At 40.7% G+C, this 24,507-nt stretch overlaps 1 protein-coding gene across 5 annotated transcripts in view; it reads left to right on the forward strand.

Annotated features, from left to right (window-relative positions):
* JAKMIP2 (janus kinase and microtubule interacting protein 2) overlaps positions 1–21,642 on the forward strand; it is a 189,614-nt gene extending 167,972 nt beyond the window's left edge. For 3 of the 5 annotated variants that reach the window (XM_077472954.1, XM_077472950.1, XM_077472952.1), the window contains 5 exons: positions 1,324–1,527; positions 5,035–5,100; positions 11,618–11,691; positions 13,146–19,486; positions 19,631–21,642. In XM_077472954.1, coding sequence (XP_077329080.1) covers positions 1,324–1,527; positions 5,035–5,100; positions 11,618–11,668 — 321 coding nt within the window. In that variant the 3' untranslated portion in view covers positions 11,669–11,691; positions 13,146–19,486; positions 19,631–21,642. Of the gene's footprint in view, positions 1–1,323; positions 1,528–5,034; positions 5,101–11,617; positions 11,692–13,145 lie in introns of all 5 variants that reach the window. The other 2 variants (XM_077472953.1, XM_077472951.1) reach the window with 2 other exon arrangements.
* Positions 21,643–24,507: the final 2,865 nt, after the last annotated feature.

Raw genomic sequence — 24,507 nt, forward strand, 5'->3', positions numbered from 1 at the left:
ACTTTTATATGCAGTAAAAATAGTTTATTGCACCGCACCTTCTTATAGCTCTTTTAGAGGCGGTGGCCCGGCAGAAGAACCGAAGAGGGGGACAAGACCCCAGAAGAGGGGGACAAGACCCCCGAAGTCAGAAGAAGAGGGCGGCGGCGAGGAAGAAAGCCAGGCTCCTCCGCTAGAAAAAGAGCTAGCAGAAGATAGCGGAGGAGTCCGGCGAGAAGACCCCCAAAGACGGAAGACCCCCGGAGCTGTGCAATAAACTATTTTTACCCTGTGTTGTGTTTTTTTTGTACTTTTTTCACAGGTGAATGGGTAGGGGTACATTGTACCCCATACTCATTCACATAGGGTGGGGGGCCAGTATCTGGGGGCCCCCTTATTAAAGGGGGCTCCCAGATTCCGATAAGCCCCCCGCCCGCAGACCCTGACAACCAAAGGCCAGGGTTGTCGGGAAGAGGCCCTTGTCCTCATCAACATGGGGACAAGGTGCTTTGGGGTGGGGGCACGCGGCCTGGTACGGCTAAGGAGGGGGGGCCGCTCGCCGATTTTTTTGGCGTTGGGGTTCCCTTTTAAGTCCATACCAGGTGGCGGGGCCAGCGACGTCTCCTTTGCGGGCCCCGCCTACCTGGAGACCCACTCGAAATGAACGGACTTTTTTCCGGGCGGGAAAAGTCTGTTCCTTTCAAAAGTACGGCGGACTGGCATACCCATGGCTGGATTGTCCGCTGAAATGCGAGTCCAGCGGGAAGATTGGAGTGCAAAACTACTTTCTAAGTCCGCCGTACTTTCGGGTCAAATAAGTATGCCGGAGGCTACACACGGGGGGATTGTCCGGCGGACTTGAGTTTTCCGTACTTTTCCACCCAATTGTTTGATCATGTGTACGCGGCACAAGAAGCAGTGATGTCACACTAGGACAGAAAGTGTGTATGAACTTCTTCTCATCCTCCTCATCATCCCCGCAACATGTGGGAGGTAAACACACATTTCCTGTCTGGTGATGAGCGTGCTGCTTCTCTAGCGCTACAGTAGGGAGTGTGTCACCTTATGACAGGAAGTGTGTTATTAGCAGGATTACCAGGTGTAAAATAAAGGAAAATTGCCTGCAGCCTGAAACATGAAAATAAATGCACGCACCACATCTAAGGACTGATAAGCTGCAATATATTACAAATGTTTTGGGGTTTTAATACACTTTAATACTATTGCAAATCTGTTCATTTCATGTGCATAAAAATGTCTTACAAATGTGTAGAAAAGTGTGACCAGTGATCATTACAGCTAACACTGACTGTATTTTAATTTCTCTGACTGCTGATTGAACAGCGAATCCAAGAACTGGAGGCCACACTTTATAATGCACTGCAGCAAGACACAGTCATTAAATTTGGAGAGCTTCTAAATGACAAGCAACAAGATGAGCTCAGGATGGCTGTGGAAAAGCTCAGAAGACAAATGTTGAGAAAAAGCAGAGAGTTTGACTGTCAGATCCTTCAGGAAAGGATGGAGCTTCTGCAACAGGCTCACCAGGTAAGATTCCAATAATGATGTTCAGTCTTATAATAGATAGATAGTTCCACATATCTCTTTATTTAAAGCAGAACTTTACCCATAACACTTGATAAAAAAATAATGTTCTTTAGCTAGAAACATACATTCTGCATTGATAATTATCCTACCAAAATTAGTTTGTGCTGTAAAATTCTGCATTTCCCCTGCCTGTACCCATCCAGTGTTTTTATTATATTTATGCTTCAATAAAGACTTTCTACTTTACTTTCTGTGTGGGTGGGCTGCTGATTCGAAGTTTCTCTGTTCCATGATTTCTAGAGCAGTTGCGGGGTGTACGTAGTGATGTACTACATGTTTTTTCAGCTCTTTAGCGCCACCCTTTGGGCTCCTTCTGCTAATTTTGTGTTAGTAGAAGTTTGGTGAGTGCTGATTTGCACTTTCCTTTTCACACTTTTCATTTAGCGCTTTTCAGTTTACGTTTTTCATTTCATGCTTTTCAGTTAGTTTCTGAATGGCCGTTCGTCAACCAGCCATGTTGCAGAATCGGATGAGATAACGTGTTATTTATTATTGGCCTTGGAGTTATTGCTTTGACATCATTTTTTTGATTAAATAATGATTTGATTTGGTATATTTTCTATATTTTTTTTGCATAGAATGAACTTTTTGGTTAAGTTCTATTGACAGATAACATGTCTATTTTTTTTTCTTTTTTTAATGCACAATAAAACAAATTGTGTAGAATAATACTTGGCTATGTGTTTTACTTCAAATGACATTTTGGGAGTAGGCAGTTACATTTTAAAAAATACAATGTAAAATTAACAAGGGACACCAACATAGTTGTATCTTTGATCCTAAAAACTATGGGATAATGGTGTTGTGGTAACTTGCCCAAGTAAAAAAAAGCATAATAATATTATTCTTGATATCACTAGAAAAAAAAAGCCTTTGAAAATTTGTTTGCAATAACTCCATCAGTAGCACCAGCAAAGCAGCTTCATTATTATCCCATTAACCACATGCCAACCGCTGCAGATGTGTGTCCCTACTTTGGGGACGGATATCGTTGTTATGGCATCAGCTAGCTGCTATAACCCCCAGTGTCCCCATGTTCGGCTAGCGGTCAGCTGCAAGATAAAAGTGGTCTCTGCCATGAGATCACTTTTATCAGTGGCAGTAGAGGCCCCCCTCCCCTCCTGTTGCGATTCGGTGCCCTCCGTTGCTTACTGGAGCCGTCGGCAGTGGCGGAGGCAATCGTGTCTGTCCCCATGGAGACAAGTGAGGGGAAAATGGCACTGCTCCCCAAGCCCGCCCAGTTGTGTGACAATAGTGAATTAATATTCACTGTTGTCTTCCTGATTCTCCTCCCCGGCCAATCAGGAAGCAGATCCTGAGACCCGTTACCCAATTGGTCAAGAGGAGAAGCGATACTATTGGCCGCCGAGGAGGCCGCTCATTGGTGGGGTTGGAGGTGTATCTGAGGATCAGGTTCACTCCGGAGGAGGCAGCTCAGGCATGAGGAGACACTGGGCAGCAGTAAAGGGGAGGCGGTACAGAGATCACAGTGATCGTAGAGGAGCCACAGGATGAACACATCGCAAATAAAGGTTACCTGTCGGAGCAACACATCCCCCAGCTGTTTGAGGTGTTTGTCCCCACACTGTGTGCCCGCTGTCTACGTGATGTGATCGGTGCTCTCGGTGTTGTGCAGTCCGATGTTTTGCTGATGCAGATGTATGTGGAGATCCCTCTCTGATGTCTTATCTTCTGCTGTATACACTTTGGCAATGAATTGTTGGGGGGTAGTTGCATTTCCTCCTCATCTGGGAGCTTGGTGGGGGTCCTTGCGGTGTATGGGGTGCTTTTTACGTGATTTAAAGGGGTTCTGCACTCAGAATAAAACATTTGCCCATTCTCTTGCCTCTAGTTAATATATTTCATAATGCCACCTGTTTTTTTTTTTGCATTCACCTACCTTTTGTAATCTTTAGTCGTTTATTTTAAACCCCTGCGGCGATGGGCGGTCTCTTGCGGGGATCAGCGTAATTTCCTGCTGAAGCCCGCACTGTCTCCTGGGATCTCGTTCGTGTAATCCCAGGAGACATTGCGGCTAATGCACCCGACATCTCGCGAGATCTCGGGTGCTACAGCCGACATCTCGCGTGATTTCGGTAATTACAGCCTGTAATTACCGAAATCACGCGAGATGTCGGCTGTAGCACCCGAGATCTCGCGAGATGTCGGGTGCATTAGCCGCAATGTCTCCTGGGATTACACGAACGAGATCCCAGGAGACAGTGCGGGCTTCAGCAGGAAATGACGCTGATCCCCGCAAGAGACCGCCCATCGCCGCAGGGGTTTAAAATAAACTACTAAAGATTACAAAAGGTAGGTGAATGCAAAAAAAAAAAACAGGTGGCATTATGAAATATATTAACTAGAGGCAAGAGAATGGGCAAATGTTTTATTCTGAGTGCAGAACCCCTTTAAGGTCTAATTAGAAAAGTTAAAGCGATGCAATGACTAAAGGAGACATTGTGGAGACATTGTACCCCTTGCCATCCCTTGTTTCATAAACCAGGTAATTGTTTACTGAGACTATACAGGGTCAACCATGCCTGAGCTGCTTTTGAAAATGCTAATTTACTGGCTTCTGGCTTTCCAGACACTGCACCGCTACAAGTGTGCAGCAAGTGAAGTCAGAACTCCTGCTCTGCATACTTTGAGGATGAAAATTAAAACTCAAAATGGATCAAGATTTACTGTGGCAGAAACACCTCAAGGGTTAGCATAGACCAGCGCTTCTCAACCATGGTTCCATGGAACCCCCTAGGTTTCTTCCAGATGTTATTAAGAGTTCCTTGACTAATGAGCAATTTCTGCCTCTTAGATATGGGACTATCGACACCAATGGTTGTGGGTGGACTGTTTGCTGCCGCCGCCCCCCCCCCCCAAAAAAAAATATACCAGCATCCGCCACGCCTCTTGGTACTGCTTTGCTCTAAAACTGAAGCATGCTGACTTCCTTTTTCCCACAATGGACGCATAGTACAAATGCAAGTGCATAGTACATAGTACAAGAATCCTATTTTTGTTTAAAAATATACTTTCAGTCCTAGCAGGGGGTGTGGCGACAGGCGGCTAAATCTTCCTTATGCACCCTTTATAAGGAAAATGCCTACAAAATACTCTTCCATTGGTACCGGACCCCAGAGGTACTTCACAAAATATATCCCTCCACCTCTGTTCATTGCTGGCGCTGCCTAAAAGACAGGGGTACCCTGTTTCATATATACTGCCCTTTGATATCCCCTTTCTGGAAATTGACCCAACAGCTCCTTGTCCGTTTGTTGGAGGTGCCCGCCCCGCTTGAACCCAAGTTCTTCCTATTCGGCCTGTCCCGACTTAAGATAGCTAAACCGCCCCGGAAGCTCTTACGACACATTCTCACGGCAGCCCAAATATCCTGTCACCTACAGGTCTGTGGAGTATAGTAATTTATTTATTTTTCTTTTGTTTCAGAGGATACGGGATCTGGAGGATAAAACTGATATTCAGAAGAGACAAATTAAAGACTTAGAGGAAAAGGTTGGTTTTAAAAGTTACTACTGTTTTTTATACTTTGCTCTCCCTAAGAAAATTTGTAGGTAAGACCTAAAGTGGAACTTCCACTCATCGGAAGCCATCCCCCCTCCGGTGTCACAGTTGACACCTTTCAGGGGGGAGGGGGGGTGCAGATACCTGTCTAAGACAGGTATTTGCACCCACTTCCAGGCATAGACTCCCACGAGCCAGACCAAACTCGCACAGGACCCTTTTTTGGTCCACTCCAGAATCGGATCAAATGGGTGTTGATAGTCAGTTCGCAGTGCGATATGCAAACTGAAATGGGGGTGTCATTAACATTGTATTGACACTCCCAGCAGTATGCATATGGCAGTATGAACTGCTCTGCGAGTCAGGTGCGATGCGGGAACCCGCAGTGGATTCGCATGGTTCCCGCATCTCATAAGTGTGAATCGGGACCGAGTCCATATATATGATCTCAGAGACTGTCACACTTGAAAATAAGATGTTTTTTTATTGGAAAGCAAATCTGGTTTGCAAAGAGCTACACAGTTAATGCAGACAAATTAAACATTATTATGCTACTTTATGAAATAAATACTATTTGCTAATAGTAATAAAGACATCCTAACTTCCTAAGCAAAAAATAAATAAATATGCTCAATTTTGTCTGGTACAGGAGAATGTGCATGTTTACCTGGGTGAATTCCAAGTAAAATTTGCCAAATACAAACCATGTAGGAAAAATATGCTTACTTAAAAGGCAAACATTTGTTTGTTCACAAACTTTTTTATTTCAGAAAAATGGTGGTACAAAGATGTGTTGCATATCAAAAACGAATGAACAGGCAATACAATGTATACATGTAGAAAATGGATACAAAAATAGGTTGTAGGACAAGAATCCTGTTGGTATAAATTTGCATAGACTGTAATACATTTGGAATTTGTATGAAATATTTTAAGACGTATTAAAGATATATTATTTTTCAAAAAGAGTCATTGATATATGAATTCAATAATCTAATGGTTGAAAAAGAGTTTCACCATGCTTAAACCATGGATCCCATTTTTTATCATAGAATTGCGTAGAGTTGTATAATGTATGGACATTTTTTTTCCCATAAGACTAATCATATTCACTCTTGCCTTCAATTGAGTAATAGGGAATAAATTAGATTTCCAGTGAAAGGCAATTAGCCAGTGAATTGCTACACTTATTGTATGGATAAGTCTCATGTGTGGGGTGGAAATACCAGGAATGGTTGTAAATAATGAACAATTAGTCAGGAATAGATTAATGCATGTGTCAGAAATTGTTGATGCAAAGTTGGCGCCAGATATGTGATATTTTAACACAGTCCCAGAAAATGTGGAAAAAGGAGCTTGGTGATGGACAACTCCTGAAAAACGTTAGTGGAACCGATGGAAAAATGGCATTCAATTTGGTGGGGGTATAATACCATCTTGTAAAATGTTTTACGGCAGTTTCTCTTACAGTAAGTGATCTAGTACACTTACAAAGGTTGGTAATATTATCACTCCATTCTTCAGTAGCGAAAGATACATTGTATTCCGATTCCCATTTTTGCCTGTAAGGGAGTTTTTCTTGTGTGTCAGCATCCACCAGATTATAGTAGATTTCTGAAATTAGACCCCCCCCCCCCCCCCAGAGTTTTTAAACATATCTTGTTTTCAGGGATGAAAATGCTGTGAATGTGGAATTTTCAATGAATTTGTGTAGGGATATTAAGTCATTATTGATCCACCAGGAATAATGATCTAATCACTTATAGACAAATTTAATAGGGTTTTGAATAATGTTTACCCTACTTGCTAGAACTGTGGATGGTGCTATCTGTAACTATCTTATTCTCTTTTTGTTTGTATCTTAAAACTCTCTTTTTGACATCTATCCTTCACTTAGCCTGGAAACAATATCAAATACAGCAAATAAATTTGCATACACCAGGCTACTAATTATATATATATATATATATATATATATATATATATATATATATATATATATATATATATATATATATATATATAGAGAGAGAGATAGAGAGAAGTTACACTTTGCTACAATGTAAAGTAGTGAGTGTACAGCTTGTTTAAACAGTGTAAATTTGCTGTCCCCCCAAAATAACACAGCCATTAATGTCTAAACCGCTGGCAACAAAAGTGAGTACACCCCTAAGTGAAAATGTCCAAACTGGGCCCAATTAGCCATTTCCCCTCCCTGGTGTCATGTGACTCGTTAGTGTTACAAGGTCTCAGGTGTGAATGGGGAGCAGGTGTGTAAAATTTGGTGTTATCGCTCTCACGTTCTCATACTGGTCACTGGAAGTTTAACATGGCACCTCATGGTAAAGAAAAAAGAGTTGCTGCTCTACATAAATATGGCCTAGGCTATAAGAAGATTGCCAAGACCCTGAAACTGAGCTGCAGCACAGTGGCCAAAACCATACAGCAGTTTAAGGGGACAGGTTCCACTCAGAACAGGCCTCGCCATGGTCAACCAAAGAAGTTAAGTGCATGTGCTCAGCATCATATCCAGAAGTTGTCTTTGGGAAATAGATGTATGAATGCTGCCAAAATTGCTGCAGAGGTTGAAGGGGTGGGGGGGTCAGCCTGTCAGTGCTCAGACCATATGCCACACACTGCATTATAATGGTCTGTATGGCTGTCGTCCCAGAAAGAAGCCTCTTCTAAAGATGATGAACAAAAAAGCCCACAAACAGTTTGCTGAAGACAAGGAGACTAAGGACATGGATTACTGGAACCCGTCATGTGGTCTGATGAGACCAAGCAAAACGTATTTGGTTCAGATGGTGTCAAGTGTGTTTGGCGGCAACCAGGTGAGGAGTACAAAGGCAAGGGTGTCTTGCCTACAGTCAAGCATGGTGTTGGAAGTGTCATGGTCTGGGGCTGCATGAGTGCTGCTGGCACTGGGGAGCAACAGTTCATTGAGGGAACCATGAATGCCAACAGGGCAGTATTCCAGCATGATAATGACCCAAACACACCTCCAAGACGACCATTGCCTTGCTAAAGAAGCTGAGGGTAAAGGTGATGGTCAGGCCAAGCATGTCTCCAGACCTAAATCCTATTGAGCATCTGTGGGGCATCCTCAAACGGAAGGTGAAGGAGCACATCCTCCAGCTCCGTGATGTCGTCATGGAAGAGTGGAAGAGGACTCCAGTGGGTTATGGCAGTGCTGGAAAATAATGGTGGCCACACAAAATATTGACACTTTGCGCTCAATTTGGACACTTTCATTTAGGGGTGTACTCACTTCTGTTGCCAGTGGTTTAGACATTAATGGCTATGTGTTGAGTTATTTTGAGGGATCAGCAAAGTTACACTGTTATACAAGATGTACACTCACTACTTTACATTGTAGCAAAGTGTAATTTCTTGTTACATGAAACAATATAATAAAATATTTAGAAAAATGTGAGGGATATATATATATGCACACACACACACACACACACACACACACACACACACACACACACACACACACACACACACACACACACACACACACAGTATAGAACACCACATCCCAGGATATACTGGTATTATTAATTTAAAGGTCTATTACAAAAACTTTTATACCCTACTCTTATATTTGCAGTATGTGTATACAAATGCAGGATCCCTAACTGTCTTTTGACCCAGCTCATATTGATATTTGTCACATTTCTAGATTCTATCATTCTAGGCTGTATCTCCAATGATATAAAAATCCATCCCCGATGCCAGTGATGTTGCACATATGTAGTCAATACATCTGTAGGTGTGCGGGGGGCGGGAGTGGTTGCAGCGTGGTGCAGAGGCAATAATTTGCACAGTCAGGTGCAATATAAAACTTGCAGCAATAATGCAGCAACAGTTCACAACAGGCCTGGTGGGACAGCTACCCAGCTAGACACAGTCACACTTTCCAATGATGCGAAGAAGCAGGTTCCAGTTGAACCAACAGCATCTGTTAAGAGGGGACAGAATGCAGTCTGGCCATCTCGTACCCATTCAGGAAGGTCTCCAGAGAGATGCAACCCTAAGCTTTCCCTCCTTAACAGGAACCTTTCCCTAACGCTAGCACGGTCCCTGACAGATGGGGTACCTTTCCCTACACTGCCCACTCGCATAAAGTGCACCAACCCAGGGGTCAGGGTCTTAAATAGACTCTGCTACACCTAAGATGGCCACTAGAGTCACATGTGCAGCCAGCATCCGGCATCCAAGGGATCACTGTCCCCGTGACTCTGGAAACCATAGAGGAACCCTGTTACCCATGACTTCCTCTCCCTCTGCATTGTTGCTGCAGTTGAGCACCACGTGCATAGGAGACCATAGACTGCACCTGCCTACACATTGTTTGGAAGATATTAAGAGAAAGCAAAACAAATAAAAGATCCTCTTCTCATAATAAAACAAAAGAACATTTTACACAATAGTGAGCTTTTGAAAGTGGACTAATCCTAGAAAAAGAAAATGTTGATATAATTATCCTTAAAGCATCTTGGGCAGTGAATAAAGAGGTAATGCCCTCTAAACTGCTAGCCCACCTCTCCCCACAGATAAATGAATATTGCATGTATAAAAATATCAAACATTAGAAGAAAAAGCGTCTGTCCATAGCATGTAGGTGAGGGTGAGATCATGCACCTTCTGACAAGATCTCTGGAAAGCTGAGCACTCAAATCGCATGAGAAGACCCTGCTTTGAAAGTGTAGTAGTTTATAGAATGCTTGTGGGGCACAGTAACATTAATTTCTGTCAGCAGAACCGAATTGCCGGTGAGTGATGAAGATGTAGGTATGTGCGGCTGATGGGACTACCATTCAATTGAACCCAAAGCTTTGACTGGCAAACACATCTTTACTTTAAAGAATAAGATCACTTTTTGAAAAAACATACGGTAATACATGCATATTTTTTCCAGGTAAAAATATTTGCATATATTTAAATTTTTTTGTGGAGCCTTTAAAGCATTGCAACAGTGATCAGCAGATCGCTGGTGCCATGCAGGTCTCCAACAGATCTGCCAGTGTATCTGCTTCTCCGTACGTCCTGTACGGCCAAGCAGATACAAGACAGGAAGTATGAATGAACTACCATGGCACTCCACAGAGCTGTGGTAGTTCACTGAAAACTACAAGCCAACAGCCACAAAGGCTGCCGAACCTTGTCGTTTTCAGTGCATATAGCCCTGTCAATTAGTGGTGTGGCCGGGCGGGCAGAGCCCCACTCAGCCACGTTTTTTGTTAATTGTGACAGCTAGCGGGAAGGGAGAAGAACCCCACTAGTTGTCTCAGCAGTGGTCGGGGAGATGTGGGGGCTGGTCCATTCGTAACATGTTACATGTTACACCCTGAATATGGGTTTAACATGTTACGAAAGGTAAACTTATCCTTTACCTTTGTGGGTGAAAATGTTGGTTGTCATAGTGTCTATCAAAGTGTCTAAAGCCCCAAAAAATATTTTTTTTGCTCTGGATAAAGTAGAGAGGATTCATAGCCCTGTCAGGTTCCTATTGTTTGCCTCCATTCATTCTCTCTATTTGGCTTGGTGACCATTGTAACCAGTACTAAAAGTGTTGGAAAATCCACAATTCTGAGTTGTCGCTGGAACAGGAACAGGAATAGGGGAGGGGAAAACTTACACTGAAAATACCTGTTTTGCTGATAAATGTCTAAGAAAGTATTCCCCTTGCTTTGGAGAAAATTCCCCTCACTTCCCATTTTAGACTCCCAGACAGAAAGTAAAGGAAGATCCCCCAAACAGGAGACATATAAAAACTTGTCATGGAATTTCAACACAGCCTATTCTATCTAAAACTAAAGCCGCGTACACACGGGCGGACTGTATGGCCTACTTAGTCCGTCAAAACACATTTCAGCGGACAGTCCACTCGTGTGTGGGCTTCAGCGGACTTTTTCAGCGTGCAGTCTGGCGTACTAAGTATTTCGGAATTTCCGTAATATTGTCCGTCATACTTTGGTTTCAGCAGACAATCCGCTCGTGAGTAGGCTAGTTCGACGGACTAAGAATGGCGCATGCTCAGAAAGGATTTACACGGCGGAAGGTTGCATTGCTGTGTATTGGACTTCCTATTTCTAGTCCCGTCGTACGTGCTGTACACGTCATCGCGCAAGCTTTCGACGGACTGTTTGTGCATCCGTGTGTGGTCAAGTCCGTTCATTCGAAAGTATGACGGACTGTCCGTCGGATTGTATGACGGACTAAGTAGGCCATACAATCCGCCCGTGTGTACGCGGCTTTACAGCAACAACACAAGACATTTTTGGATTTAGATATTCTTACACTGTTCAAAATTGCCTGGATAGAGCTTAGACTTGCTTAGGAGAATTATGCACAGCCAAGAACAAACACCATGCTTCTAGCTACGTTTTACTATATAATATTACACAGTTTGTTTTTGTTTTTTATATATATATATATATAACACGTAGTCTTTTCAATTTGTTCTAAACACTTTGCTTTTCTTCTTCCTCTTTAGTTTCTGTTTCTATTCCTGTTCTTTTCTCTTGCCTTCATTCTTTGGCCTTGACATTAATGTTCCTGCTTAAACAGGTAAGAACTGTAACGTTTCTTCTTTCATCTATATAACTAAGCTATCATTTACTTGTGCTATAAGACATGCATTACTCATGTAATATAGAACTAGACATAGCTACATTACCCATGTAATATAGAGATATAAACACAATAAATATGTAGCTAGTACATAGCATAGGCATTCATATGATATATTGTACTTGTGTACTTTTGCTGCAGTGAGTGGGAGATGGCCCACAGAGTGCGTGATGACATCTGTCCCATCACATATTTTAGATGCAGTTACGCGTGTATTTATCTGCACCAATAACCTGTGAATAGCATCTGGTAGGTATGGTTTATACAAGTAAAAGGTGCAAAATATTCCTCGGGATGCTTAACCTACAGATGTGCCTTTTTATTTCTTCACACACGTGAGTTGCCATTTGTATGATCCAAAAAAGTGCTTTTTACTCCTACACTTAGAGGCGCCTCTCCTCCTTGTTTAGGTATGGTTTATACAAGCGTTTGCCAAACAGTGCATTTATTGTGACCAAAAATGGCTATAAACTATATCATATTCACTTTTAAGATTTGATTTACTAAAGTGTATACTCGCTTTGCAAAGTCCATTCTAGTAAATAAATCTGAGATTTTCAATCTGCATCTGTTCTGATGACAAATGTACAAGTACCTAGCATACATTACATAATAATGTTAGATAGAGTTTTGTAAGTAACAGGAAATTTGTAATCTTGAAAAGCAGTAAGATCAATTGAACCTTAAAAAAATGAAGTCTAGGAAGTCAAATGCTTTAGTGAATGCCACAGAGTAAGAAAATGATGTGGTGCTAATAGATGTATAAATGATCTGGTTTAAAAAAAAAAAATGGGCCATAGATGGTTTGAATTATGTATTGGCAAGCTTAATGTACTCAAGTTGATCAATCAAGCCTGATGGATTTTACATTTACATTTTACAATTATTGCTAGTGGCTGGTATTTGCATTGTGTATGGCCTGCCTAAGGCTCACATGGAAAGTCCAGTCATATATGGCTGTAGCGGCGCTTTGAAGATGGTTTCAACCGCTTTTGGCTGCTAGTGGGGATTAAAAGCTCCCCGCTAGTGGCCAAACAGTGCTGCTAAAAATAGAGGTGCTCGCCCACCCCAGTGTGAAAGTAGCCTTACATGCTGGCTGCATAGAACAGTTGGGGCAATTGAAATGTTCCTTTTTTTTTGCTGCAACACCTTATTTACTAATGAAGTTCCTGAAAGGTGCTTATTACTATCACTTAAAAATGTAAATTTATAGTAGAACCATTTGCACAGAAATTCTAAAATTTAACACATAACTCATTACATAAACCGGTCAAGTTTATAAGCTGCAGAGTAGCTAGACCAAAGATCAGCATCTTTATATTAAAGGGACAATAAGTAACAAAGAAAACTTCTAAACAGTCTAACTGTATGCTCATTTGTTTTTATTTCAGACTTTTAGGAAACACGGATGAGCCCTTGCAAAAAGACCAATGCTTCCATACTGCAAAGAGGAGGACACAAGGTATGCCTGTGCTGGAGTGAGGAGATGCAAGATATAATTCAAAGCCATTGTTCCTGATCTGCTACTTGACGGTAGTCCATAGTCACCGTCTATATGCTGCACTCATAAGACATGTTCTCTTAGAAGAAATGCTTATCTGTTCACTGAGTCCAACAGGTGCCACAGGTCAACAAGAGGAAAGCATCTTGGGCACAGAACCAAAGTCATTGAGAAACAATTTATTCCCTGCTGTGCAGGGGAACACTTTTAATGTAACACCGTAAATTAAAACGAAAGACTTAGAAAAAGGATCAAACATCTGAAGGACAAAACCCGAGACATACTCAAATTCCCAACCAGGTTATTTACAATAAAACATTCTATAATAACAGTCTGGTTTACTTAATACAGGGATGCTATTCGTCTCAACTCAGGAATAGTGACAACGGAAATGTAATGACTAAAGCTTGGGGAGAGGTTTTTATGTCTGTATGATGATTGGTACTTGCTGCACAACCATCCACATTCTCCAGTGTATTAAGCATACGGATCAGCAAATACTGTATGTGGACCCGTCAACAGCTGCACTCATGTCACCTTTTTTGAGAAATTCGCATTATTTTTCATTTTACTAGTATTAAAAGCAGCCTAATGAAATGGGTTATGCTATTCTGGGTGGGCAATGATATGTATAATCAGGCATTAATTTGTTAAAATGTCTGAAAGTCCTAGTAAGGAGATCTACTTGATTCCTGCTTCACTGTACTGTAGGCCCAAAATGTGAGGCCCATCTGCTGCCAGATTCTCCATAGATGTATATGGACTAGAATACGCTGTACAGTTAGAAATGGAAACATAGGAATATGCAATTGGATGACCAGACATATTAACAGATCCATGGATGTCAAAAGGGTCTGTTCCCCACCAATTTGTGTAATCAATTTGATGCCTGTATGATTGGAATTTAGACTTACAAACTAGGTCTGGGTCAGTTATTTGCTGTAAGCTAAAGATAGTATCAGGACTACAGTCACAGAGACCATAACCTTTAAAATAAGCTAGCAATGACAGCTCTGATATATCTGTCATAACATGTTTCCTTTGAGATAATTTCTTGGGAAACAATGATAATAATTCTTTCCCTGAGGGTTTAACATTATATTATGGTCATGCTTAACAACTATGCATTAACCAGGACAATTTTTTGCCATGCAGTAAATACTGTTACAAACTAATAGGATCACTGTGCTCATAATGCCTTATAGTACCATATAGAAAAATACACTATGTGGCATGGTTTTCTAACCTTGATAGTCACTATGAATTGGCAAGTACAGTGCCTTATATCTAAAACCTCAGAACCTACTGTACACTACACTGTACTGGAGACACATTGTATACATGTAAATGGGTGTATAAAAGGTGACTACATTGAGTACTTCTGAAAGAAACCACTTCTTTGAGCTTTGGTGTGAAGGTATACAGATCCATCTGATATACAGCAAGATAATTTCGAAGGTTGTAGACTGTCAATCATTTTAGGCTGTACAAAGTTTTAGCAATGCCAGAAACATTCATACTGTACATAAAATATTCCACTAATATGTCACTGGATTTGGACTCAAAGGACACATTTTTTTCTGTCATTTTTGTATTTATCGCCCTCACTATTTGAGAATACCCAGTGTACATAATTTCCTAAATTACTTCTATCTTCAGGTAGCTGTTACATTGTACAGTTCAAATGTTTATAGCCTAATAAAATGCCTTCAGATTATTCACTTGGTGATTTAAAAAAACATAAGCAATTCCGTTAACTGCGGCCAATTTTTCTCAGAAGTTCCTTAGTTTAGTGTTATAGATGAAATGCTGCTATAAATCTTACATTAGGCTTAAGGTACCCTGACACCACTTATGGGTCCTCACTGCATGTACGGTAAGGAGCTGCCTCTAACATTTCCAGTACCAGTTTGTACCCAGTTTACCAGTTTATTAAAAAGACAAGGTGTATCACATGGGGCCCACATTGACTTGACTCACTTCTGAACAATGTTGGTATAGAAAGTCTGCTGGCAGAGACATTAGATTACTACCAGCACTAAAAATTGTAGCACACTCCTTTAGTAACTAGAAGGGCCTGGGGTATCAACAAACAGATAGCAAATTAAAAGAAAAGGTCTGTGCTCCGATGGGTAAATCAGAGGTCAGTACATCACTGTTGAGACAACCATGCTAAAGAATTAGCGAAGAATTTCCATCCCAAAATGTTACTTTCATAGAGTAACTCAATTTCCTAGTGGAAAAAGGCAAAAGCTCAGTCAGACAGACTTTCCATAATGTTGGATATCCTCTGCTCATGACAACGAGAACTTTTAACTCTCATGCATGCTCACTGTTTCTTGCTTGCTAACCCATGCACTGCTCAATTATCAAAAGTGGTGCTTTGATCAGCCTGGTTGCTTGTTGATAAGGAGAATTTAATAACAGCCAAAGTCTAAAAGTCTGTTGTCCAGGAGGAAGCACAGTAGCTATATACAGGTCATGCAAACACTAAAGAATTTACATGTGTATGTTGGGCAATGACTGCTCATTTCATGATATTTATTTTCTTTTCACTGTTTTTTTTTTTTGTTCTTCAGACACAAGACATGCTTTTTGCATACAGTAATTCTAATTTCAGATAGCTGAGCAATGCTATGTGTTTTAGTTTAAATGCCCTAGATTATCACAGCTTTATCTAATCAATACATGACATCTGTTGGGCAGACAAGGGCCCATTTTTCATCTAAAGAGACTAAAGCTGTCTACAGTCATCAGATGGTGTTAGAACAATATAATGTAATCTAATGACTGGATATTTTGGCATCCTAATGATCTGTGTATGTATGTGTTATGTGAACATGCATGTTTGTGTTCTACACACAGGTTTGGCACCAGCCTTAAAGAAATATTAGTTATTGGCTGCAAACCTAAGTTGGCCATCTAATCAGACCTAGCAGCACAAGGTGTCAGCAGAGGTGGAAAAGTACTCATAGACTTCACCACTGCATGCTCTGTTTAGCATAGTCAGTGGGATACAAACCTAGGAAGAGAGACCCTGATATATTTCTAGCCAATTGACTTAACCACTTGGCTACAACTACCTTCCATGGCATCATAGTGAAAACTGGCAAGACTGAGTACAACATCTTATGTATACAGGTACTATACGTCATACCATATATTTAAATGGCACTTGGACAATAAAAAGTTGTCCAGCTGCCTAAAGTTCTTTCTTCTAGCCAACGGCACATAAACCATATATCCATGCTTAGGTGTAGTGCAGGGCTTAATGATGACAGTTCCAAATAGGCCACTAGCCTTTTACACCAACTAAGTTGTCATAAAGGTGCCTACAAAGCTTTTAAGCACCTGTAAGCACTTCGATTATTATATGACCTGCCAACAATATAGATGACAATGCTATTCTAATGTTTATAAGTATCGTTAAGTTGAAGCATCACTTATGATAATTTTAGAGTATAGGAGGGCATTAAAATAATTGTTTCTAAACATTGGTAACCAATATATTCTGCAACCGTTTCAAAGCACCCACATTAAAGTTAAGCAGAAGTCCAAACTTTTGGATAGGTTGGGTAAGACCTCTGCCAGGTTGTTATGTCCAGATATGTCCCTGTTGGAAAAATGTCCTTACCATCTAGGAGTTTGCAAAAGGAAGATATGGTTGTCCGTACTTTCACTTCAGCTCAAAATAAGTGCCAGGGACACTGCATTTCTGGCAAAATCAACAGGCATTTTCTGTACTTGCTAAAAATGATCTTAGCCTGAAAAATAAAACTTAATGCTGCTATTACATCTAAAGAGACTTGTAAGCTGCAATATATAAATCTTTGGGGAAAGATACTTTAGTTACACTTCAGGGTTGGAGTGAAGAAAGGGTTAAAGGGATTCTAAAGGTTGTAATTTTTTTTTTTTATATAACAAACATGTTATACTCACCTGCTCTTTGCAATTGTTTTGCACAGAGAAACCCTGATCCTCTTTTTGGATCCCTCACCAGTGGTCCTGGCTCCTCTCCCTTTCCTGAGTGCCCCCAATATGCTATGTTTTTGCTTTGAGGGCACTTGAGCAGGCTTGCTCCTGAGCTGCTCTCCTGTGAATGGACACTGTCCATTCACACACACCAAGCATGGCTCGGCCCTGCCCCCTGCTCTATCCTCATTCAGGTCACTGGCTGTGTGAGCCAATGAGGTGCAAGGGGCCCCCGGAGAGCCGCTGCACATCGAGATGCAGCTCAGGTAGGTATAAAAGGGAGCTGCACCCAGAAGGTTTTTTTACCTTAATGCATAATGCATTAAGGTAAAAACCCTTCTGCTTTTAGAACCACTATAAGTGTTAAGGTCATCTCTAAATTTAGAGGTCCGGGAGCAGGGAATCACCCTTGCCAGAAACAAGCTTGCTGATCTTATCCTGTGAATTTAGGGTATAATTAATTGTATATCTAGATATTACCAGTGAACACTACAGAACTGACAAAAACATCTACTTTTAAAATTCGGAAATCAAAATGTTTTAAAGGTTTGTTTATTTGAAAAAAAAAAAAAAGCCAAAGCTATGTCCTCTTTCTCTACTTGTGCTTGTTCAATGTTCACATTGCTTTTCCATGATGTGCCATTCACTGCAAAATCCACACGTTCACACATCTGTGGGGACCTGTGTTTTTCTGCATTACAAAAATACAGGTCTCTGCGAGTGCGCACAAAAAACAATTGTTTTTTTATGTGCCCTGATCACACTTAAATGCAGCCTTCAAGTGTGCTGCAGTGTCGTGCAGAAATCTGCAGTGTGTCTGCATTGTTCCATCTTGCACTACAGCTAACCTCCTGGTCCAATTCTCCCTGTGTTTCTACACACTGCAGCTAAGCAGTGGTGCATAAAAATGAATAAAGTGTTACACTGTGACATTTAAATAAAGTTAAAAATTAATTAATAAACAGTGTTCCACACTTTAAAAGTGCAAGGCACTTCCAGCCAGAACCAGCACTTCCTGTGGAGTAAAACATGGCTTTTACCATGCAGGAAGTGTGAACAGCCCTTAAAGTGGTTGTAAACCCTTACAACACACTTTCACCTACAGGTAAGCCTAGATTAAGGCTTACCTGTAGGTGCTGTAAATATCTTCTAAACCTACATGGTTTAGGAGATATTTACAATTCCCTGTACGAGGATTCCTTCTACGCATGCGTTGATGTATTTGGCGCATGCGCACTTTAGAAGAGTCACGGCATGCCGTTTTCATTAAAGGACATGCCGTGACTGGCGTGAAATCACGCGACTCCGGCCAGTCACAGAGCCGGTGTCAGCGACTACGGAAGGAAGATGGATGCTTCCAGCCTCCTAGGAAATCGAGGACATCGTAGGCTCCTGTGCCAGGTAAGTGACACATAATGGACTACTATGCTATGCATAGTAGCTCATTATGCTTTGCCTTTGCAGGGAAACAGAGGAAGTAAACCCATTTAAAGGGAAATATGAGAAGGGAGGACAGCTTTTGACATTTTCACCACTTTTCTACCAATTTAGCTGCATTTTTTACCAATGACCTCTCTTTTTACCTTTGACCTTGGAGATCATACGAATGATGAGGGAAACATTACCATTTTTAAACAGGCTCTAAAAAAGAACACTATAAAAAAGTACAAAATTATCTGTATACTATAATTAGGAAGGATCAAACAGCATTCATTTTCATGAATGCCATGCATGTGTATTTTAAGAGCTAATGAGTAAAATCACTGAGGCTAAGTTCACCATCTAATGACTTTTTTCAGATTAAATAAAGCAGTGCTATTGGACCCAAAACAACCAATTTGATAATACCCCCATTCTCACTTGAGCATTGCGTAGGTAGGAAATGTGGAGGCTTTTTGTGTATTTCTGCTCATGAAGTACCATACGAGAGCTTCTTTGGAGGAGGATAATGCGTTTTTGGCCCATAGAGTTTTATTATGGGAATGTTATTTTAGAATAGTTTTTTCTACACACTCTTATTGAAGTCAATGGGGCCAAAAATGTGCCATTCTGATTCAATAGCAGCTGGTGTACCTTTTTAAGCTTCAGGCATTGAGCTACAGGCACCGAAATGCTCAAATGTGAATAGGGACAGCTGAAAAGCATGGGATTTGGCTTGTTGAATGTTTTGGAGGTCTGCGCTACAAGCTCAGGTGTGAATGGGGGCTCACTGTTTCATGAGTTTGAAGACATCAGAACATCTCTGATTCATTAATATAGGTCAGTGATGGCGAACCTTGGCACCCCAGATGTTTTGGAACTACATTTCCCATGATGCTCAACTACACTGCATTGTGCATGAGCATCATGGGAAATGTAGTTCCAAAACATCTGGGGTGCCAAAGTTCGCCATCACTGATATAGGTTATTGCACTTTGCACTTAGCTCTTTGCCCTGTTAAAAAAATGTCCAACTACTTTATTTTAGACTATAATCTCATCTAAAATAATTTTCTCTATTTTGGGTTAGTGGGTTAGATCCCAAATGAGTTGTGTCTGGATCCTATCCCAAAGAAAACTTCAGTTGGACAAGAAATTAGGAAAATTATTTCCAACAGGGCACTACAGCAATAAAAACGGATTTAGCAGAGCAGAGAAGGGTCAGAACCTCTGTCAGCTTTTAACTGCTGCTTGTGTACCAGTTGAAGGTTACCCATTTCTTCCTATCTCAGTTATAGCTTTGGTACTGGGAAAGTATATAATGAAAGTATCTTCAACAGGGCCACACATGTTAATGAAAAGCAAAACTTTTAAGTGTATGTCCAGCCATAATAATAATAAAAAAATAAATCACATGTAGTACATCTCTGCATGCATGTGCATGTCCTCATGTGTCTCTTTAAAATGCTGCAAGTATAGAAAAATACAGGATGATTGATGATGCAGGAAAATCCAAACTTCCTCTAGCAAGCTGACATGGGGCCTCGGCTGTACCAACATTTCAGGCGGTGTTGTCAGCAATCCCCTGAAGAACCTCAAAATGCCCCCCTAGGTTTGTTTCGCACCTATGCATTTTTAGTGCATTTTGCAGATTTGCACTACAGTCCATTTAACATGGTTTCCTATGGAACACGTTCTGTAGTGCAAATCTGCAAAAAGCACTAAAAATGCATAAAATGTGAATTGGGTATTAATGTTACAAGGATAGGGAGAACACAATCATGGCTGACAAGACTACCTGTGATTTTAGGGCAATCAAGGGATTGTTGTCAAGTAACTGCAGGAAGTCGGGAGATATCTTGATTGCTGGCAGGATCAACAGATATTTTCTGTACTTGCAGTGTTTTTAAAGAGCCAAACATGGGGAAATATGCATATACTGCTGAGAAATTGTAAATATGCTGTTTTGTTTTAGTCTTGCATAGCCATGTGATTTTTGGCTGAAGTGACATTTTGGGGTCTATCTATAAAACATTCATTTCTGAAACATTCCTGCATGTCACCATATGTTTGGGAATCGATTGTCTCCTGTATCATCACCTCCATCTGGTGGCCAAAATGAGGTATCGTTTTCTGAAATGCCTTAATGAGAAAATATATCATATTTTGGCCACTACACAAAGCTGATGATACAGGAGAAAATCTAGTCCAAAGTATATGGTGAAATTTAGTTCAGCTTGCATAAGTGTTTCAGACATTTGTGCAACAAATGTTTTATAAACAGACCCTTTTTAAAGAAGCAGAAATTATTTTAACTATTTCTAAAGAAATTATTTTGTTGGTTTGTTTCCCTGACAGTTTGTGGGAGAAAAAAAAATGTAAATATTTCCAGAATAGTAGCGCTTCCACCCTTTTCTAATGAAAGTGAAAAGCGCTCTTTTAGAGATGCACTAAACGTATCAGTGTGTTTCACAGAAGGAAAGGGGTGTCAATCCAGTATAAGCATGAACAGTATGTACAGTAGAGGATGTAATGCGTGGAATGAAGCGTCCTCTGCAAGATTGTAATATGTTTTAATTATGGGAAACGAGTCAAACGCGCCAAACAAGACCTCTCTGTTGTAAATTGCTGCGTTTCAATTGTGAGATATTAAACCATTCAACATGATGTTTCAATTGTTAGGTTTTCCAAGAAATATGCTACATAATGTCATCCCTGGATTATGAAACTTTTCAACAAACATAATTAAGCCAATGTTCTCACAATGGTTACCACAGTTTTCTACTCCGGGCGAATATATTGTATTTGTGAAAGAAAATCTGTAAAGAATATGATACCTTGTGTACATAGTAGGATGTATTATTGTAGCCTACGAGCGTGTATTTCCTGTGAATAAGAAAATGACTGAAATGCTTTGTTCTGCATATTAAACTGTACAGTTTGCTTTTGTAACATACCTTTGATCAATAGCCATTTATAGATTTTTTTTTTCCTTTTTATCCTGTGTGTGTCCATTTTGTACCGGCCGGCATATCTCATCACAGTTCAATACTAAAATGAAGTGTAAAGTAGAGCTATAGGCAACATGTTTTTTTTTTTTTCATTTTGAATAGAGTAAGGGAGGGTTATAACCCCTATCAGTTTATTTTTTGCTACCTGTTTCCCATGGCAGAGATTTCCATTCACTTCCTGTCCTATAGCCAAATGGGAAGTCAGTGCAAATTAAGAGAAATTCTTGAGGGCCCCCAGGTCACCAGAACTAGTGTCCCCATTGGGGGATTTCCCCTCTTTTTTACTTTTCTGGAAACAACTCAGTATTTGGGCCTTTCTTTCACTTTTAATAATAATGGTAAACAGAACAAACAGAGAGGGTGAATTTCCCAGGGGAAAGACAGCAAAAAAAAACTGACAGGTGTTCTAATCCATCTCCACTCTGTCTAAACTTAAAAAAATATATATGTTTTTGCCTTAAGTTATACGTTAACCACTCGCCGACCAGCTGCCATACTTATACTGTGGCAGGTCGGCTCTCCTTCACGAACCGACATACATGTACGTCGAGCCATGCATGTGAGATTGCGTTTGCCATGTCCGTCGGCCAGCCGCAATCGCTGTATACAGAGGCAGAACCGTGATCTGCCACTGTAAACAAGGCGGATCCCCGTTCTGACAGGGGACATCTCAGAGATCTTCTGTTCCCAGTGATCGGGAACAGCTATCTCTGTCATATCCCAGGCAGTCCATCCCCCCCACAGTTAGAATACACTGAGGGAACACATTTAACCACTTAATCGCCCCCTAGTCTTAACCCCTTCCCTGCCAGTATCATTTTTACATTGATCAGTGCATTTTTATAGCACTGATCAATGTAATAATGTCACTGGTCCCCAAAAAGTGTAATTTGGGGTCAGATTTGTCTGCAGCAATGTCGCAGTCCCGCTAAAAGTCGCAGATCGCCACCATTACCAGTAAAAAAAATAAAAAGTCCCTAAATCTATCCCATAGTTTGTAGATGTGATAACTTTTGCACAAACCAATCAATATACACTATTGCGATTTTATTTATTTTTTTACCAAAAATATGTGGAATACATATTGGCCTAAACTCAAGAATACATTTAGTTTTTTTATATTTATTTTTTTGGATATGTATTATAGCAGAAAGTAAAAAAAAGTTGTTGTTTTTTCAAAAATTTCACTTTTTTTGTTTATAGCACAAAAAATAAAAACCACAGAGGTGATCAAATACCACGAAAAGAAAGCTCTATTTGTGGGGAAAAAAGGGCATACATTTTGTTTGGGTACAGCGTTGCACAACCGTGCAATTGTTAGTTAAAGCGACGCAGTGCCGTATCGCAAAAAATTTTAAGAAAATAAACCGCGCTTGAGTGAAACAATAAAAAATGCACAAAAAATGAAAAATGAAGGCCGCAGCTATAAGTGTGATACACACACCCAAAAGCAATAGAAAATTTTCAAAAGCAGCGCCAACAAAGAAACAATTAATATTAGCTACCCTAATAAAAAATAAAAAAATTGTGAAAGTTATAAATAAATATCACATTCACTATATATTCAATGAAAAAAAATAACGAATATTGTGATTTCTCAACTAAAGAGGAAAGAACGAACAAAGTTCATCAAAAGTCCATAAGAAATCATCAGTTGCGATCCTTATCAGAACACCACGGTGATTCCACTCAAAAAATTGCACACAAGTGCCCGTTACCAAGAAGTGAGTGCGCTTGCCAGATGGAGGCTTAATCAAAGCTTTGTATGCAAATCCTCAGTATCCTCCTCCTTGCAACTTGTGTTCATAGATCAGCTAACCACAGTGAAAGGCAACGTTCACACAAATATATATCTCATTCAGCGATCCCAAAAAATGCTATCAGTGGCTCCAAAAGGAAGAGGAAACCCACATAGTATAACACAGTTTGGTACATTTATTTTAAAACATAAATATTGCACTTACATGGGCATCCATTCAGATACAGCATGAAAAATAAAACATAGAAAACCGGCCGGCATTCGGGAGCCCGTCCTCCCCTCCTACAACGTGATGGCATCACTGCGTGCCTTCCCAGAAGCGTTTCGTCACAAATGACGTTGTTCGTTCTTTCCTCTTAAGTTGAGAAATCACAATATTCGTTATTCTTTTTCATTGAATGTATAGTGAATGTGATATTTATTTATAACTTTCACAATTTTTTATATTTTATTAGGGTAGCTAATATTAATTGTTTCTTTGTTGGCGCAGCTTTTGAAAATTTTCTATCGCTAAAAATTTGCCTGGTCGTTAAGGGGGCAAATCCTTCCGGGGCTGAAGTGGTTAAGTATGTACATTTTTATAGCTTCAACCAATGTTAAAGCTGAACTCCAGCTTTTGATACAGTTTACATTTTCATTTTCATTTTGGCCAAGCTAGCAGAGAGCAGTTGCATCGTTAGGGGGTGGCTTTTGCATGGGTCCCCAAGGAGAGGTGAGGCTCTCTGGAGACCCTAATGCATGGGGGGGCTTCTGGGGACCCTGATTTAAGGGGGAGGCTCTCTGGGACCCTGATTTAAGGAGGAGGCTCTCTGAGGACCCCGATTTAAGGAGCAGGGTTTCTAGGAACCCTGATGCAAGGGGGAGGCTCTCTGGGAACCCTGATACAAGGGGGAGGCTCTCTGGGGATCCTAATGTAAGGGGGGCTCTCTGGGGATCCTGATGTAAGGGGGGACTCTCTGGGGATACACACACACACACACACACACACACACATGTCTATCATATAAAGCCCCAGATCTTTTGTAGACCTAGCAATACCCCTGGTAGAGAGGCGGGCTGATGATATCACAATCTCTGACTCTCTGCCAATCA

The sequence above is a fragment of the Lithobates pipiens genome, unplaced genomic scaffold (genome assembly GCF_037356315.1).
Source record: "Lithobates pipiens isolate NorthernLeopardFrog02 unplaced genomic scaffold, aLitPip1_a1.2 Scaffold_8, whole genome shotgun sequence".
Taxonomy (NCBI): Eukaryota; Metazoa; Chordata; class Amphibia; order Anura; family Ranidae; genus Lithobates; species Lithobates pipiens.